A 17,849-nucleotide genomic window follows, 5' to 3' on the forward strand; every position below is an offset into this window, starting at 1 on the left:
TAGGAGTCATTACCTCAGAGTTTTTATTACCAGTGGGGAAGGAGGAAAGTCTTTCTGAGATGTTTGCTTTACAAGTCTAATTTTAAGCTTTAGAGGTCTAGGCCACTAGGTTAATATGTTTCTTTTTAGGATCTTAAAATTTAATGGCCGTTAATCCCCCTTCAATGACTGTTCTGTTTGGACTCCCAGATTAGGTCTGCATTGAACATCAGAATATTCTCTTGCAGTGATGGAAAGCCTTCCTTGAGACTTCCCTAGGTGTCTTGGGCACTAACTGATAAAGGGGTGCAAACAGAAAGCAATGTTCAAAGAGCAAACAGCTTTCTGCATAATCCAAAAAAGTGTGGCAGAACTCTGCTCCCTTCTACTATGTCATCAGCTCTGAGCCCTGAGGATGTGGTGTCCATCTTTTGTCCTATATTATGTTTCCCTTCATAGATAAAAACAAAAGAATAATAAAAGAAAAAAAAAAGTTGACATCTGCTCCAAAGTTATGGGATTCTTTTGGTGAAAAGATTCTTCCTATCCCAGCAGTATGAAAAATCTCCTTCCTACTCTGGAAAATCTTTCAACAAAAATGAGGATAACTGTTTAAAATGCTGGGTATTAAAGATGGAAACATCTTTAGGGGCTAGACTATGCTTTCACTGGTATAGACAACTTCCAAGTGAGGAAATTCCCCCTATCAGTGCAGTTTGGCATCTTCCCTGCATCCTAAAGTCTTGAGTATTTGCCTAGTGCATTGAGTTACACAATCAGTATGTTTCAGAGGTGGTACCTGAACTCATGTCTTCCTAATCTGAAGTTACCTCTCTAACCACTATACCATGATGCTTCTCCTTGGAAACATCCATGGCTACTTAGCAACAAAGCAAGTGCTAATTGTTGATCTGTTTGGAATATCTAGAGGGAAAAATGGCTGATGTGGGAGGCTAATTCCATCTTCAATAGACTGACTATAATTCAATTACTTGTTCTCTTTTATTCATACTCCACATCTCCCATGATGGAAATTAATACATTTCCTGGACCACTTCAGTTTTCTTTGTATTTGATCCCAGAAAAAAATTATAAACCTAAAAAGCAAATGATGGCCCTGTGCATTTTTTGTTCCAGCTCAGATGGACTCACTGAAGCCCATCTAATAATAATACTAAGTTCTTGAAACTGTGCATAGTATCTTTTTTTTAATTGTCTGCATAATTCATCCAAATATCTGTACTTAAAAAACAGAAAGTTAAAAACTGGAAGTGAATGAAAGGAAGAGCAAGCAGTCATTGCAAATTAACTTTTCCTGAGGCAAGATTATCAATGAAGACAATTTTCAATTAAAAAAGGGCAGCTTCACTTCTATCACGTTGCTAGGTATATGCATCTAACATCAGTTTATTATTAGAATTCATTAATTGATCCTCATAATAAAGCCCAGGGTTTCTCCAGATCAGGATTTCTAACAGAGCTGTGGAGCCAAATTTAAGGGTTACTACTCTGCTAACATTATCAGTGGCTTTTGCACATAGTGAGTACTTTTTAAGTAAAGAATGGTTAACTTAGTTGGCTAGAGTACCACATTTGGGTGGTTGTGGTCATGGATTCCATCTCTGAGAGCAAAATAACTGCTTCATTTTAGTTTCACATTGTATTTCTAACTCCAGCCAAGTCTACAGATCTTTGCCATTGATCAGAAGAAAGATCTCTTAAGAGGGTGTGATGGAATGATTTAACCTGATCCATTCTCATCACCTTAAAAGTAATTTCAGGTTGATTCCTTGTCATGGAACTTGATGGTACATTACTACTGATGGGGTTCTAGTGGCAGAGGGTTGTGGAAATCCCTTTTTGGTCAGAGAAGCAGGTTATTTGTGAAAGAATTCACGAACCCAAAGAGTTTTAGGTGGCAAAAATGGAAGTTTATTGTTGGATGAGAAGTCAGCTTTGCTAGAAAAACTGACTTCTTCAGTGGCAAAGTCCTTTTAGGGAAATGGAGGCTAGCACTGAGAAGAGAATGCCTTCTCAATAGGCAGGGTCCTTGTAGCTATACCAAAGAGGCAGAGTATGCTATTTTTGACCTTCTGCAAAGAAGTGAGTTTAGAAATATCCTTTATAGAAAATCTGAGGCTCAGGTTGGAAAGAAAGCCAAAGTCCCCAGGCCTAGATCTCCAATGGAAAAGAAATCACTTTTTGAAAGCTTGTGGAATTTGGAATTTCCTGAAAAGGATCTGCATTAATGGGGTGATTTGCCTTAGAAAAGGCCCAGCCAGGAGGATATGCTCTCATAGATTTGCTGGAGTCTGGGGAGATATGCTTCCCAGGACTGCCTGAGACTCATATCTCCTTCTTTATAAATCAAAGGGAACAGTTTTAGAGTGATAATTTTACAGATTAAAGGGAACACAGTTACATACCCCATCATCACCATTCACCAATCACAGGTAATTGTCTACTTGTCTTTTATCTCCAGCTTTTTAAAAAGTGGCTGACACATAGTAAGTGCTTACTAAATACTTTTTGACTAATTTACCTGAAGGACCCTCAGAGATCCATCCTTAGTTCTGTTCTTTTCAACCTTCTTATCAGTGATTTGAATTTGAGCCTAGATGAGATAGAACATTCACATAAGTGAAACATAGGAGACAGGGAGTCAGGACCAGATGGATCTCATTGGGTTAAACCAAGGATCAGTAATTATTGAAGCTCTTGGGTCAACTGGACATGTGAAAAAAGAATGGTTTTCAAGTTTATAAATAAAATTTTATTGTTTATCAAGTGTAAAAACCATTCTTAGCTCACATCACTACAAAAAAAAGACCTTCTGGCTTTAGTGTGTGGACCTCTGGGTTAGAAAAATACCTATTAGTATTTGGTTAAATAAGACTAAATATAACGTCTACAACTTGGACTAAACAAATCAGTTGCATAACTTTAAGATGATGGGAAATGTTGCTAGATATTAACTCTTATAAAAGGTATCTGGTAATTAATGGATTGTAATTTCATTGTTAGTCTGGAATACAACATGGAAGCCACAAAAATTCATGTTATCTTGGATATTTTTCCTAAAAACACAGTATCCAGAATTAAAAAGATAATAGTTCTGCTGTATTCTGCCCTCAGAAGACTCTGAATTAGTACATTCATTTCCATATCCATATATTCAGAACACTGACATACTGGAGTATAATTAGAAAGGTGAGGTGACTCAAAACCGTGGCATTCTAGGGTCATTGATTACAAGAACTAGGAGTGTTTTAATTTGGGGAAGACTTGGGATAAAGAGATTCAGGTGGGGAAGTGATCTCCCAGTATCTGAAGGGCTGTTATCCAGAAAAGGGATTATACTAGTTGATTGTACAGAAGAGGAATTATACTAGTTATTTTAGCCTCCAGAAGTTAGAACTAAAAGGCAATGGCTAGAATATAGAAAGGCAGCTTTCAGGTTTATATTAGGAAAAGCTTCCTAATATTTAGAATTCCACAAAAGTGGAATCAACTGCCTTTCACACTGAGCCTAGAAGGCTGCTTGCATAGGTTCTCCAGTTTGAGGAACCCTAGGATGTCCCTTCCCAGTACTGATTCTCCACTCTCTTTCCCCTTATCTTGTCCATGGTTATTCTATGCTCACTCCTTCCTCTCATCCCTTCTCCTTTTTCCTCTTTAACCTAAAATCCCTATCACTATCTCCATTAATTCCTTCAATGGGGGCACCTAGGTGCTACAGTGGATAGAATGCCAGTCCTAAAATCAGGAAGACTTTCCCTGACTTGAAATCTGGCTTCAGACATTGCCTTAGCTGTGTAATCCTGGGCAAGTCACTTAGCCCCATTTGCCTAGTTTCTTCATTTGTAAAATGAATTGGAGAAGGAACTGGTAAAGTACTCCAATATCTTGGCCAAGAATACGCTAAAGGGGATTACAAAGAGTTTGACAAGACAAAAATGAGTGATCAACAAATTCCTTCAATATATATGGGAATGCCAATTCTGGGCAAGACATTGAGCTACATCCCATGGGGATTTTTTCTTTTGGGGACAGATGGAGGTATGTATCTGTCCTTTCATTATTATAGTATAAAATCCTCAAAGAAAAATTCCCTCTTCCAATATAAATTTACAACCTTTCTCCAATTTATAATCTAGAGTTTTCAGTGATCAGGAGAATTACTGAGAGAATGTCTTGCCAGGATCAGAACATCATGTATCAGAAGAGTTGCAAACCCAGATTTTCTCTACTCTCTGCTGAAGCTGATTCTCTATTCCCCAAGTACTAGAGGAGGCAAGAGTGAGTTCCCTTACCAATGACGTACAGGGTGTCCCAAAAGTTCAAGATTTTTGAAAATGAAAAGACTCAAGGTACTAATTACTCCAGCATTATGTATTCAAATTGAACATCAAATTGGGGCCACTAAGTAATACTGGGCCTAGACTTAAGAAGATCCAGCTTTAGACATTAAAACTCGAGTAAGTCACTTAACCCAGCTACTTCAGTTCCTCATCTATAAAATGAAGACACTAATAAGACACCAAGATTTTTCCATTAAATAGGAAAAAAGAAGGTATGAAAGTGTGATATTCAGGTATCAATCATTGGAATAATAAAATAGGTAGAAAAATGCCCCATTTCTTAGTTGATTCTCTTATAGGTCACTTTCTTTGAATCTAATTAATCAACACATTTATTACTTACTATGTGCCAGGAATTTCATTGAGATTGGTGGGATTTTCTATGTTTAATTGCCTAATTAGATTTTTAGCTCCTCACAGCCTGTTTTTGTGTCCCATTTCCCACAAGCACCTCATGCAATATCATGATCAGTAAATATATGTTAAATTGACTGGAACTAAACAGTACTCTAGAACCCAATCAAAATTAGTATTATTATTTCCAGAAGGAAACTCCGAACAGTTAAAATTCTGAGAATGTCAGGAATCCATCTTTCCCAATTTTGGGGATATAATTTCAGGTTAAGGTCAAAGAAAAAAATGAGGGAGAAAAGATATGCGAAATGAAATTTCACTTGGTGATTAATGACCATTCAAGTAGTTAAGCAGAAAAGATTAAAAAAAAAAGCCTCAACAGTAATTACTTTGGCAATTTCACCAAAACCTTATTCATTTAAATGCCACCATATTTGAATTTTTTGATAATTTAAGTATGATAAATAAGCATGTTGGCATTATTTTTTAAATGAAGTTTTGACAAGCAAATTAACAATGCTAATAAAAAAGTGTATTTTTTGAGTAAAAGAATATTTGAATAAAATTGAATAAAGGAAGATTTACATAACAAATCATTGTATACTTTCAATGGATTAGCAATATAACATTACTGCATAGTTATAAATGATTCTCATCTACTATGAAGGCAGACCCATTACAAATTCTTCTTTGGCAAGACTTTCTTAGTCATGATCTCATATTTCTGTACATACTTGATAATATCAATGTTAAATGTCATTTTAAAAATATTCTACAATTCACACAAAATTTTTCCCAAATTACTATATCATTAAACTTGTTTGCCTTTATTTTTATGTAAAATATTTTTAAAATTATCTTTTAACTAAGTCCTGGTATGCTGTGTTTGAATGATAAGCGTGATCTAATTTTTATTGTCAATGTTTCCTGTTAGTGGCATTAAATAAGCATACTTTATTCAAATTACAATTCAACTACATGACTCCACAAGTATAGTATAAAATATAACAAAAAATTTAATTGACTATTAATTATTAAAAGATATTGGCTGGGCATTGATTGGAGCATTTGTGCTTGGCAAGAGCAGTGGCCTTCTTTAGATATCTGAGAATGATGCTAATTTGGATAGTTTGAAAATACAGGATTTCAACATGGCTCTTAAACTGTAGGTCTCCTACAGTTTTATCTGACTTAGAAAAGTAAAAATGTCTATCGTTAAGCCAGAATGGTACAGAAACCCAGATTTGTTTTTTCTAGTTTCTTTCTCAAATAAAGGCATGAGATTAGAAAGCTAAAATAAGAATATATGAAGACAGTTTCACACATCAGTAGCTCCACTTCCAGCCCTCCCTTCCATTCAGGGCTGTTCTTCCCTATATGTGCCTGATGGATTCACATTTAAATGTGATGGTGGACAAATTCACATTGTTTTATCATGCTTTTTTTCTCCAACAGTCCTCTGGTTTTCCTAATGAGGATTTTTCCCCTTTCCTGTTGAACTCTACATTTATCATTTGAGGGGAAAAAATTCTCTAGTTCTTCTTTGGTCATAAATTCCTTCCTCTTCCACAGGTCTGAGAAGTAAACTATCTTGTTTTCCTCTAATTTATTTATAATCTCATTCTTTATGTTTAGGTCATGAACCCATTTTGACCTTATCTTGGTGTACGGTGTTAAGTGTAGGTCGATGCTTAGTTTCTGCCATACTAGTTTCCAATTTTCCCAGCAATTTTTGTCAAACAGTAAGTTCTTATCCCAAAAGCTGGGGTCTCTGGGTTTGTCATACACTAGATTGCTATAGTTATTGACTGTTTGGTCCTTTGAACCTAACCTATTCCACTGATCAACTAATCTGTTCCTTAGCCAATACCAAATGGTTTTGGTAACTGCTGCTTTATAAAATAATTTTAGATCTGGTAGAGCTAGGCCACCTTCACATAATTTCATTTTTTAGATGATCCTCCCATTGTGTATAACTCACGCCTTTGCCACCATGCTCCTTCTAAGTGCCCTAATAATGAACAAATTCTTGAGTTACAAGTGTTTTCCCATGTAGGAATGTAAAGGTTTAACTTTATTGAAATCCTTGTGGTTTTACTTTCGTATTTACCTTTTTATGTTTCTCTTGAATCTTGCATTTGAAAGTCAGATTCCCTATTTAGCTCTAGTTTCATCAGAAATGCTTGAAAGTCTACTATTTCACAGAATATCTATTTTCTTCCCAAAAGATTATACTGTTTTTCTGAGTAGGTGATCCTTGGTTGTAATCATAGCTCTTTTGTCCTTTGGAATCTCATATTACAAGTCCTTTAGTCTTTTAAATGTAGAAACTGATAAATTTTGTCTTACCCTATGGCTCCACAATATTTGTACTTTCTTTCTGGCTATTTGTAGTATTTCCTCCTTGACATGAGAGTTCTGATATTTGGCTACAATATTCCTGGGAGTTTTCATTTGGGGATATCTTTCAGGAGATGAGCAGATTTTTTCAATTTCTATTTTACCCTCCAGTTCTAGAATACCAGGGTAGTTTTCCTTGACAATTTCTTGAAAGATGCTGTTCTCACTTTTTTTGATTATGGCTTCAAATCTCTTCTGGGTCTCTTTTCAAGGTCAGTTATTTTTCCAAATAGTTCACATTTTCTTTATTATTCTTATTTTTATTATTTTCTTTAGTGAGCTTTTGTAGCTTCTTTGCCATTTTGACAATTCTTTTAAGGCATTATTTACTAACGTGAATTTTTGTATATTTTTTCCCCATTTGTCTAATTCTGCTTTTCAAGGCATTCTTCTCTTCATTTGTGTTTTTGTGGTTTTTTAAAAAAATCATTTGGCCTATTTTGTTTTTTAAAATGTTATTTTCTTCAGTATTTTAATTGTCTTCTTTACCAGTGTTGATTATACTTTTCATGACTTTTTTATATATAATTCTGATTTTCCAATTTTTCTTCAAGCTCTCACTTTATTTAAAAATTTCTTTTTTGAATTCTTCCATGGCCTAAAACCAATTCTTTTTTTTTTCTTTCAGACTGGATGCAGCAGAGTTTGTCTGAATCTTTCCTGTCACTATAGTGACTTTCTATAGTCACGATCTTTTTCTACTGTTTACTCATTTTTCCATTCTATTTCTTCACTTTAAATTCTATGCTACAGTGGGCCTCAGCTTTCAGAGTAAAGGGAAATGTCCCACATTTCAGAATTTTATGCAACTATTTCAGAGATAATTCTGGGGATCTGTAATTTTTCAATTCTTTCAAAGTGATATGATATAGAGAAAGGTGTATTTGCCATTTTCCTGGCCTGTGAGTGAGTACAGGCACTCTTTTTCCCCAGTGTAATTGTCCCAAGGGTTCCAGCCCCTGTGGCCGCCTGGTGTGCTATTGCTCCTTCTCACCCTGGGACTGAAATCCATGACTTGTGATCCAAGTCCAAATATAGGGAAAGCAACAGAGTCCTACCCCTGAGAGAGACCAGAAACTAGCACTGATTCTGTTGCCCCCAAGCCGTACTATAGGTCTTCATTGGATTGCATTCTACTCAGGTGCAACAGACCTTTACTGACCTTCTGAATTGTCTTAAGATGGAAAATTGTTTCACTTCTTCCTTTTGTGGGTTCTGCCACTCCAGAATTTGTTTTGAAGTATTATTTAAAGTTGTTTGGAGGGATGAGGGAGAACTCAGGAGAGACCCTGACTTTTCTCCACCATCTTAGTAGCTTATATTCTATTTAAGTTTTTCAGATCATTTATGTATACTTTCTTGGTCATGATTTCCATCATCATCCTGCAAATTTGATGGATTTCTTGTTACTAAGTTCAAGAGGTTTTAAAAAATATGGTTGTTGCACTATTTGGTATAAACCAATACAAAAAAAGCAAAGGAAATTGTCACTGGAAGTTTTGACATCAATATGGGTTTCTATCATCATCCATCTTTTTTCTTTTTCCTTTTTGTTTTTTTTTTAAAAGCAGGAAGCACATATATTACAACATAAGATCCTTTCCCATGAATATCTTCCACAATCAAGTTACATTTATTAAAAATAATCTCACAATTGAACTTACTTGGTGTTTTGATATCATATTAATTCTCCTTTGAAAATGGAGCTATCATCTTCCTTTTTGCGCACTTTTTCATTCCTTTTATCTTATTGTGATCAATCACATTACCTCTCAGAAAGACAAAAGAATTATGAGGTATTTTATCAAATAGCTTAGTAAACTACATACACAACATTTCCTTTATCTGTTAGTTTAGTAATTCTATCAGAAAGGAAAATGAGATTAGTTGGGCATAGTATGTATGGCCAGTCTTTAAAATCAGTATTTCCTTATCTAGATCTTTATCTAATCTTTAATAATAATAATTTAGAATTTTTCTGAGATAAAAAATTAAGCTGATTGGTTGGTTTAGAGAATATTTTCTTCTCTTTTTTGAAAATTGGGTATCAAGCTTGCCTGTTTTCTATGATTTTTCAGATACCACCAAGAGTTACTCAGCAATCACACTAACCAGGTTTTCAAAGCTTGAAAGTATAGTTCATTTGAGATGAGACTTTAATTCATCAAGGGCAGCAGGTACTCTTTGGCCATCTCATTATCCTAGGTATCAACTTCTTGTTATTTCTGTTATATCACATCTAGTTTAAATGGCATTTTCCCTTTCACAGAAAATAAAAAAAATAAATAAAATACCTTTGTATGGCCAATTATCTCATTTACTTAAGCAAATCCTTCCCAACATAGTTTAAAAAAAAAAAAAAGTTTCATTTTTTGCTGACCTTAGCTTAATGAGCCATGCCTCATTCATTCAAAGCTTTAGCTTTTCTCACAATACTTTAATAGGACTGTACCACACATATTCATTCAATGTGACTACCTGGCTGTCTCAGCTGCCCTTCTCCTATTTTTATAGCTACTCTAAATAATATCTACTTTGGGTAAAACAGCTAGTCTTGCTTAATGTAACTAATCTCCAAAATGATCACATGAATCCAGATTCATACTCTTCAAAATTATGTAAAATATAATTTTTTCAGCCCAATGGAGATATGCAATATAAATTTAAATGGGAAAATTTCAGGGGGATCACTACACTAATTAGAACTTGTCTATATAGTTATGTTATGCACATATGATAGATATCCTTTTTGGCTCTAAGTGCTATTAGTAACATCTATAAGGCACTTGGCAAATCTATCATCTCCTTCTTATAAGCCGTAGTCCAGAAATCCAAATCCTATTCTCAGGCACAACCTTCACAGCCAGCTGTTTGATCTCCCATATTAATTTTTCTCATCTACATTCTTTTCCTTCAATTGGCAACAGTTAAGAAAATCAAGTTTGTGCTCTTGTGGTCTTCAGTTTCTTGTCTAAAACTAATTATTGGCAGTTTTTTTTAGTTATTTTCTGAAATTGTCATTTGTGCCCTATGGAAATCACTTGGAAGTAAGGAATTGTCATCTATTTTGACCAGTGTAGAGAGATTCTGTTGTTTTGAATGCGTGTACTACACACAGGAACCATAAAGCACATAATGGGGGAGGTGTGCCCACTCCCCATATATACATCTGTTATGCCACCATGTATATCCCAGAATCCGCTCTGGCAACACTGGACTTCTTTTATTGGAATGAGGCTATCAGTTTTTCAATAAGGCCAGTCTTCAGCACTAGAGAAGGAATTTTTAACTTTTTGTCCTGGATCCCTTTTCTAAATAATGTTTTTAAATGCATAAAATGAAACCAAGAGAAGGAAATAAATTATAATGAAATTTTTGTCAAAATTACACACACACACACACACACACACACACAAACTCCACTCAATTGCAATTTTCATTTAAAATATTTATTTATTTGAAGTTCATGAACCCAAGGTTAAGGACCCCTGCATTAGAGGAATCATCTCAGATGTTATGTATGATTACTGTCATAATTATTTCACTCATTATGTTTGGAGATCCATGGATATGTATGTTTGTTTTAAATTTACCATCAATCTTATACATGTATAATGTTGCATTTCATCTCTCAAAATTGGAAAGTCAGCACTTTCCATGTAGCCAAGAATCCAGCTTACCACTGATTCACTAGCAAAGAAGTTGTTAAACATTCATTTCAAAAGGGCTCTGCCTCTCACCCTTGCCAGAAAGCAGCAGGAAACAGTATGTGAAGCAGCTGGCCTTTTCTTTCCTCACCATGGCTGCCTCTCTCCCCTGCAAGGCTGCAGCTGCCTCCTTTGTCCCAGTTTACCATGTTTGTAAATGAATCCAGGATGCAATGGAAACTGATGTTCCTTGGAGGGAAGCTTTTCCTCTTGGGCTTGAAGAATGCAGTTGGAAAGATAACTCTCTAGGTTCTTTCCCTTTCCTTCCCCACCCCCCTTGGTAATATAGAATGACACACAAAACTAAAGTCTTTTGGTCTGATAAAAACCGAAGATGACCCAGGTGTTATCTTAAAATGAATGAGCACAGGTGATAAAAAGATAGTGTAAGAAAACCATTATTATCTGAACAGATGGCTCCGACTTCTTCCTTATGTCTACTGCATTAGCGTGGCTTAGTTCAGCTTCTGATAGACTGTCATGGCTGAGAATCTATAACACTTAGGTTGCTGCTGTTTATTTACTATTTCTCCAGAAAGCACATGTAATCTCTTTCATAAGATCAAGTCAGAAAAACTGTAAACATTCCAAAAATTTTGTGAGTCAGTAACCATTTACTAAGCACTTAATATGTGCCAGACATTGAACTAGGGCTACAAAGAAAGGAAAAGGCAGGTCCTACCCTCAAAGAGATCACAATCTAATAGAAGAGACAACAAGCCAATATGTATAAACAAGCTATATATATGTATATATATTATGAGTAGGGAATAGTTAAACAGAATGAAGTCTCTAGATTTAAAAAGAGTTTGAGAAAGGGTTCTTCTAAGAGGTGGGAATTTAGTTGGAATTCAAGGCAGATATGAGGAGCAAGAGCATTCTAAGCATGGAAAACAATAAAAGTGTCTAGTTGGGAGATGAAGTGTCTAGTTTATGGCAACAGCAGGACGTGCATGTTACTGGATCAAAGTGATAGAAGGTAGATCTTAAGAGGGAAGGATAAGGAATAAGAATACATTAAAAGCAAGGAGAGCAGGCTGACCAGGTTTTAAAGGACTTTGAACACCAGAAGATTTTGTATTTGATAGGAAACCACTAGTTTAGTGAATATGGAGAGACATGGTCAGAAAATCACTTGGAGAGAGAATTGTAAGGATAGCAAAGATGACCTTACATTGCAACCTTTTGGGAGGACAGTGATATCCTCAATAATATAGGAGAAAATTGGAAAGGAGAAGAGTTTAGGGAGAAAGATGACTTTTTCATATGTGCATCCTTTATCCAGACCTTGGCAATTATTGGATGATTGCTCTTTTTCTTGTTTGTCTAATGACTTACCTATTATATACATGTACTATAGTTTAAAATAATTTCTTAAGCCCTCTGCTGAATAGGTTGAATAAGTTGAGTTTAAGATGCCTAGCAAAGAGGTTAGCTAGATAAGCAGATATGAGATGATAACTAAATCCAGAAAAGTTGCTGAGATCACCAAGAGAGAAATATATGGTCAGAACAGAAAACTAAATCAGTTGTCTTGATCCTTGCCTCAAGATACATTTTTAAGAGACACAATGCTGTTTGAAACTTAGTACAATATAATGCAAGCAAGCAGTTTTGCTTCATGGCTTGTTTCCAGGAAGGTTAGAGAAAAGTATAATATATAATGTACTTTAGTGGATTTATAAAGATGCTCCAGCCTAGAGAAAATATTCTAACGAATCAGCTGGCCCTTTTAGAATAAGAACAAGAAAAAGGAATTGGGATAAGCCTTGTCTATTCTACCCTGGTTTGATAACCTCTAACGTATTATGTTTTGTTTGGGACATCAGATTATAGGATGGACACTGACAAACTGGACCTCAGTTTGCAGGGGATATGGGAGAGAACAGCATTTCACATTTATATAGAATTTTAAAGTTTGGAAAATGTTTCCCATGCAGTAGGTGTGTCACTTGGGTTGCTTTATTCTGCGGATGTATGAATCAGCTTTCTATGCCTGCCTAGATTATCTGTCAAGGTGAGACTTCCTTCCCCCCCACCCCCGAAAGTACTATTTTTCTATTCTCCTCTAGGCCTCACCCCCACCCTCCAAAACCAATGCAGACTAATGGACTGTTTAGCTTGGAAGATGATCAGCTTGGAGGAGACTCCAGCAGTTAACCCTAACCCTAAATTCACACCCTAAACCTAACCTTCTAGTATTTTAATAGCTGTCATGTGATATAGTGGATAATTTGGTATTCTTGTGAACCACAGTGGAAAGTCAGCAAAAAAAAAAAAAAAAAAAATTATTTTAAACTATAGTACATGTATATAATAGGTAAGTCATTAGACAAGCAAGAAAAAGAGCAATCATCCAGTAATTGCCAAGGTCTGGATAAAGGATGCACATATGAAAAAGTCACCTTTTATGATTTCCTCGAGCCATGAAGTCACTGCTGCTCTGTTAGTATTAAAAAGGTGGAAGGTAGAAGTAAGTAATGCCACCAGAGAAAAGGGAAGTGGTCCCCACATTTATGAACTACTGATCTCTGGAGCCAAATGAGTGATTGTTGAGTATTTAATGAATGATTCTTTATACCATTTTTAATGCCACTTCATTTTGTTACATGAGATCAGCATTTTCCTAGGAAATTGTGGCACAGTTGTTAGAAATTAATGCCTCGTTAACTCGGGCCAAGTGGATGAATTACTATTAAATGAAATCACTTTGTACATCTTTCACCCCAAAACTTTCATTGAAATGTAACACATTAGACTCAAGATGAGCAGAAAGAGGTCGAGCAGGTAGTTACTAACTACAATGGAGTTGGAAGCAGGAGACCCGAATTCACATTCTGGCTCTTACATTACTAGGTTATGACCATGGAGAAGCCATTTCAGTTTCCTGAGCCTCCATTTCTTCATTAGTAAAATGAATAGTGACTAGCCAGGCCTCACACGGTTGCTGTAAGGAAAGCCTCGAGTTACTGTCATTACCAGCGGAGATCCCACAAAGTACCTCTACTCTAGTGCCTCACTTCGGTGTCAAGGTGCTCTTGCATTCTTAAAGGCCATGTGAGGCAAGCAAATGAGCTTTGGGTGCGTTTCTGATTCTGGTAAACAGACAATATAAAAGCATGTCACCAGTAAGCAGGTTCTGGTGATACATTTTTGGGGGGAGAAGGGAGGCTCATGAGAGCCTCAGTGCCATGTGGGTCACCCCTGCCCCAGTTCTGCAGTGACATTTTTAGGTGGCAAGAAAAGGGGTTTGGGGCTGAGGAGTGAGTTTTTAGTAAATATCAACTCAATTGGTACTCTAAATCTGAGATTACTTTTTAAATGACCAGTAAGGGAACATAATTATGTCCCCTTCCTATAATCACATCAATCGTAACATTTTTGCCATAAACAATATTAGAAGAGTCACATTGCAGCTAAATGGAAGAATGGCTCACAACCATGCCTTGGAGAAACAAAGAAAAGAGTGGGAGAACAGGTATGCCATAAGGCATACCTACAGGCAACAAGAATGACTCAATGAGATATTTGGTCACCAAGGCCATTAAGTGGGAACACAATCAATGGGACACAGCAGAGAATACCAGCAGGAACCATGTCTAGTAGCATTCCTGTAAGTGTTAAAGTGCATAACCAACAAAGAGATGCATGCCACTATTATGCCCATCTTATATAAAGGGAAACAGGCTTGATGAAATGACTTTTTCAGGCTCACACAGTCAATAATTATCTGGACTGAAAGCAAAATTCACATTTTCTAACTCACTTAAGAGTAGGGATTTTTATTGCACAAAACTGGGTCTATGGAAAGAAATTATCAGAAACAACTGGCGTTGATGGGGATTTTTGGGTTCTCCAATCCATCACTCCTTTGCCTTCAGAGAGAATTCATACTTGGAGGTGGGAATGGAGTGCTGATGGTTTGTAGAGAGGACTGAATCATTGTCCTTACTGATTAGATTAGGGGCATTCAAGGAAAGGTTCAGTGAGCTCAAAGAAACTACATGTTTGATTTGGAGGAAGGTTTGCTGGAATGGGATTGGGTTTCACTGCATGTCTCATAAATAGGATGCCCAGTCACACGGAGAAGTTAGATGTTTAACTTGGCTTTGAAAAGCAAAATGTTAGCCCCAATGGATGGAAGTTTTCCAATGAAGAGATCTCTATAAAAGTGGAATGCATTGCTTCACAAAGTAGTGTATTACCCACAACTGGGCACATACAAGTATAGAACAAATTAACAATCGGGTTATCTACAAAGGGATACCTCTCTGTTCACATGTGGGTTGGACTTTTGAAAATTGAAATTTCCCCCTATCCTAAGGTTTTCTTTCACTCTTTCTAAAGAAGTCAGAGAATGTTTTGATTCTATCTCCAGGAAGTAAGAGCAATAAGTATGGAATAAAGTCTGTACTATAATTGTAGCCAAATATCACAAAAGGCATAAGGAGGCAATAAAGTTTTGGGGTTTTGTTTTTTTTAATGTCCTCACCTAGAAAAAGATGCTCAGTTTTAAGGGCAATATCTTGAACTAAAAGTAAGGCTTCAACATGGGCTATCTTAAAAACACCTTTGACGGAATTTGTTTAGGAATCTATTTGAACCTACTTTGTTGAATGCTAATGGTTTGTATAAGATTTCTATTCCTCCTCCTATATGCATCACTAATTTTGCTGGCAGTTAAAATATTTAAAAACAAGCTTGGCATTGAAGAACAAAAGAAAAATCAATACATTAAGCAGGTGACTGAACTTTGAAGTTGGAGACAGCTACCCTCAGAGAATAGAATTTTTGGTGCCCTTTTTCTTAAATCTGGATGGTTTGAAAATTGCCAAGGCCAAAAAACCCAAAACTTCAAACTCCATAGTGGGGTATTCTCTGAATAAGAAAGGGCTGTCTCAGTAGTACTTAACATCATTAAAAATAATTTAAACAAGTTTCTTTGTGTTTTTGAAACTTCAGAAGCAGTGATTTGTTCTAGGAGATGTATTTTTACCATATAACATTTTTACAGGTAACCTTGTACAAGGATTGTGACATGGAAGACTTTGGATTCAGCGTATCAGATGGGCTGCTGGAAAAAGGAGTATATGTTAAAAATATTCGCCCGACTGGACCAGGAGACCTAGGTGGCTTAAAGCCTTATGACAGGCTCTTACAGGTAAAGCCAAATATTCAATTTTAACCATGCATGTCTAAGGTGGAATTTATAATTAACTTTACAAGACCAGATAAGCATGAGCCTAGTAGAGGATGACCCCACCGAGGAGATCCTTTCAGCTGTTCTTTTCCCCTTCTCTAAGGTCCCTTCCAGATCTAAACCCTATGAGTCCTTCCCACCAGATCCTCTCTCCAAACTCTCATCACCATGGCTCAGGCATCATTTTGGTCACAACCTCAAAACCTGATTTTACAAAGTGATCTCCTAAGTCAAGAGGAAGGTGAAAGTACTGGATGCAACAATTTATTCTACCATAAAAAAAAAAAATTGTTTTAAGGAAGAAAAATACAAGAATAATAGTACTTTCTGTAATAGGATCTCTCTCAGTAAAGAACTATCCTCTTTTGAAAACTATTCAGTGGAATTTATTCATTTCACAAGACCTTTGATTCCTAAGAATTACATATTCCAAAGAAGCAAGCAAGGTTAGTGTTGGACTTCTGGTATTGGGCTGGTAAAAGCAATGGACTTAGTGATGTGGTTCCTAAATTCCTGTTATCAATCCTAGATCAACTAAATGGGTTTAATATTCTCCAAAGACCTATAACATTCAAGTGAGCTGCAATTCTTCCCCCTCTAAAGAGGCAAAGCCCACAGGATATCTCATCCTGCTAATAAGCAATCATTCTCAATTAAATCACAGCCCAGGTGTTTCTAATTTGAACTCTTACCCCCTGAAATTTTGTCCTGAATAATCTGCTACTTCAAGACTTTCATAGTTTCACACCAAATCTTAGGGTAAATGATCCTTCTATAGCAAGAGGCATTGTCATCTGAGTAATTTCTGTTCTCCCAAGGACTCTGCCCAGTCAGTGCTACCTCAAGAGGTAGAGGGTCAAGATAATGGTTTACTGACAACTTAGTTGTCTCAAGTTCCAAAATCATGTTGACTGACTCAATATCCCTCAAACCTGTAAATGGATAACAAAATAATCACTAACATTCAATGGCAGAGATCCCTCTTATTCTGATACCTAGTTCCATAATGAAGTGTAGAATATAATTCCTTGAAACTTTCTATACCTAGACATTAGATATAAATGTGTCACGTCATACATGTTCCCAAATTTTCCTTTATCATTGGGTCAGTTATCTCACATGACCTTTTCTATACATGCTCTCCAGATAAACTGAGTTACTATGGATAAATTTAACATCTGCCAACAACTGCCAATATATACCATTTCAGATCTTTACTTCTTCTTCCTCCAGTATCACTTTATTCTTGATCTTGGTCACATATAAAGGGTACATTTAGCCGTAAGTGATGTTTTTTGGCAAAACTTTTCTCAGAAGTTCTGCCAGTATCATATAAAGGAGATGTTCAAACGCCCCTTATGTAATCAAGAAGCACTCTGACACTGCTAAGGATCCCTAGGGCCAACCAAGCAACTAAAACTATAATGCCTGATATTTCTAACAGAAGGCCAAAATATTTCACTCTTCTTTTGATGAATTGCCTACAAAAATACAAGTTCATGGACTTAAAGATGCTGTGAAGCTAGGTTTTACTGGCCCAAGATATTGTGGATCAACTGCATAAAGATGGCTTTACTTAAAAAGCTACATACAACTTCATAGAGAAAAATGCAACATACCTTGTCATTGTTCCAATAGGGACTCAAATTTAGAATATTTTAAAATCCATATATTCTTACTTTTAAATTCCAGTCTAACCAAGGTGGGAGAAATGTAGATATAGTTTGATATGTAAAGGTGTCAAGGTCAAATACTGTTATTCTGTACTGTGAGTCCAAGGTCTAGGCAGATCCACAACCTTTATAAACTACTTTTTCCAGGGAACATTCAGGAGGTGAGGGAAAATGA

At 36.1% G+C, this 17,849-nt stretch overlaps 1 protein-coding gene across 6 annotated transcripts in view; it reads left to right on the forward strand.

Annotated features, from left to right (window-relative positions):
* Positions 1–17,849, forward strand: part of GRIP1 (glutamate receptor interacting protein 1) — a 773,529-nt gene that overhangs the window by 750,203 nt on the left and 5,477 nt on the right. For all 6 annotated transcript variants that reach the window (XM_031938371.1, XM_031938365.1, XM_031938368.1 and 3 more), the window contains one exon: positions 15,816–15,962. In XM_031938371.1, coding sequence (XP_031794231.1) covers positions 15,816–15,962 — 147 coding nt within the window. The remainder of the gene's footprint in view (positions 1–15,815; positions 15,963–17,849) is intronic.

This window comes from Sarcophilus harrisii, chromosome 5 (genome assembly GCF_902635505.1).
Source record: "Sarcophilus harrisii chromosome 5, mSarHar1.11, whole genome shotgun sequence".
Taxonomy (NCBI): Eukaryota; Metazoa; Chordata; class Mammalia; order Dasyuromorphia; family Dasyuridae; genus Sarcophilus; species Sarcophilus harrisii.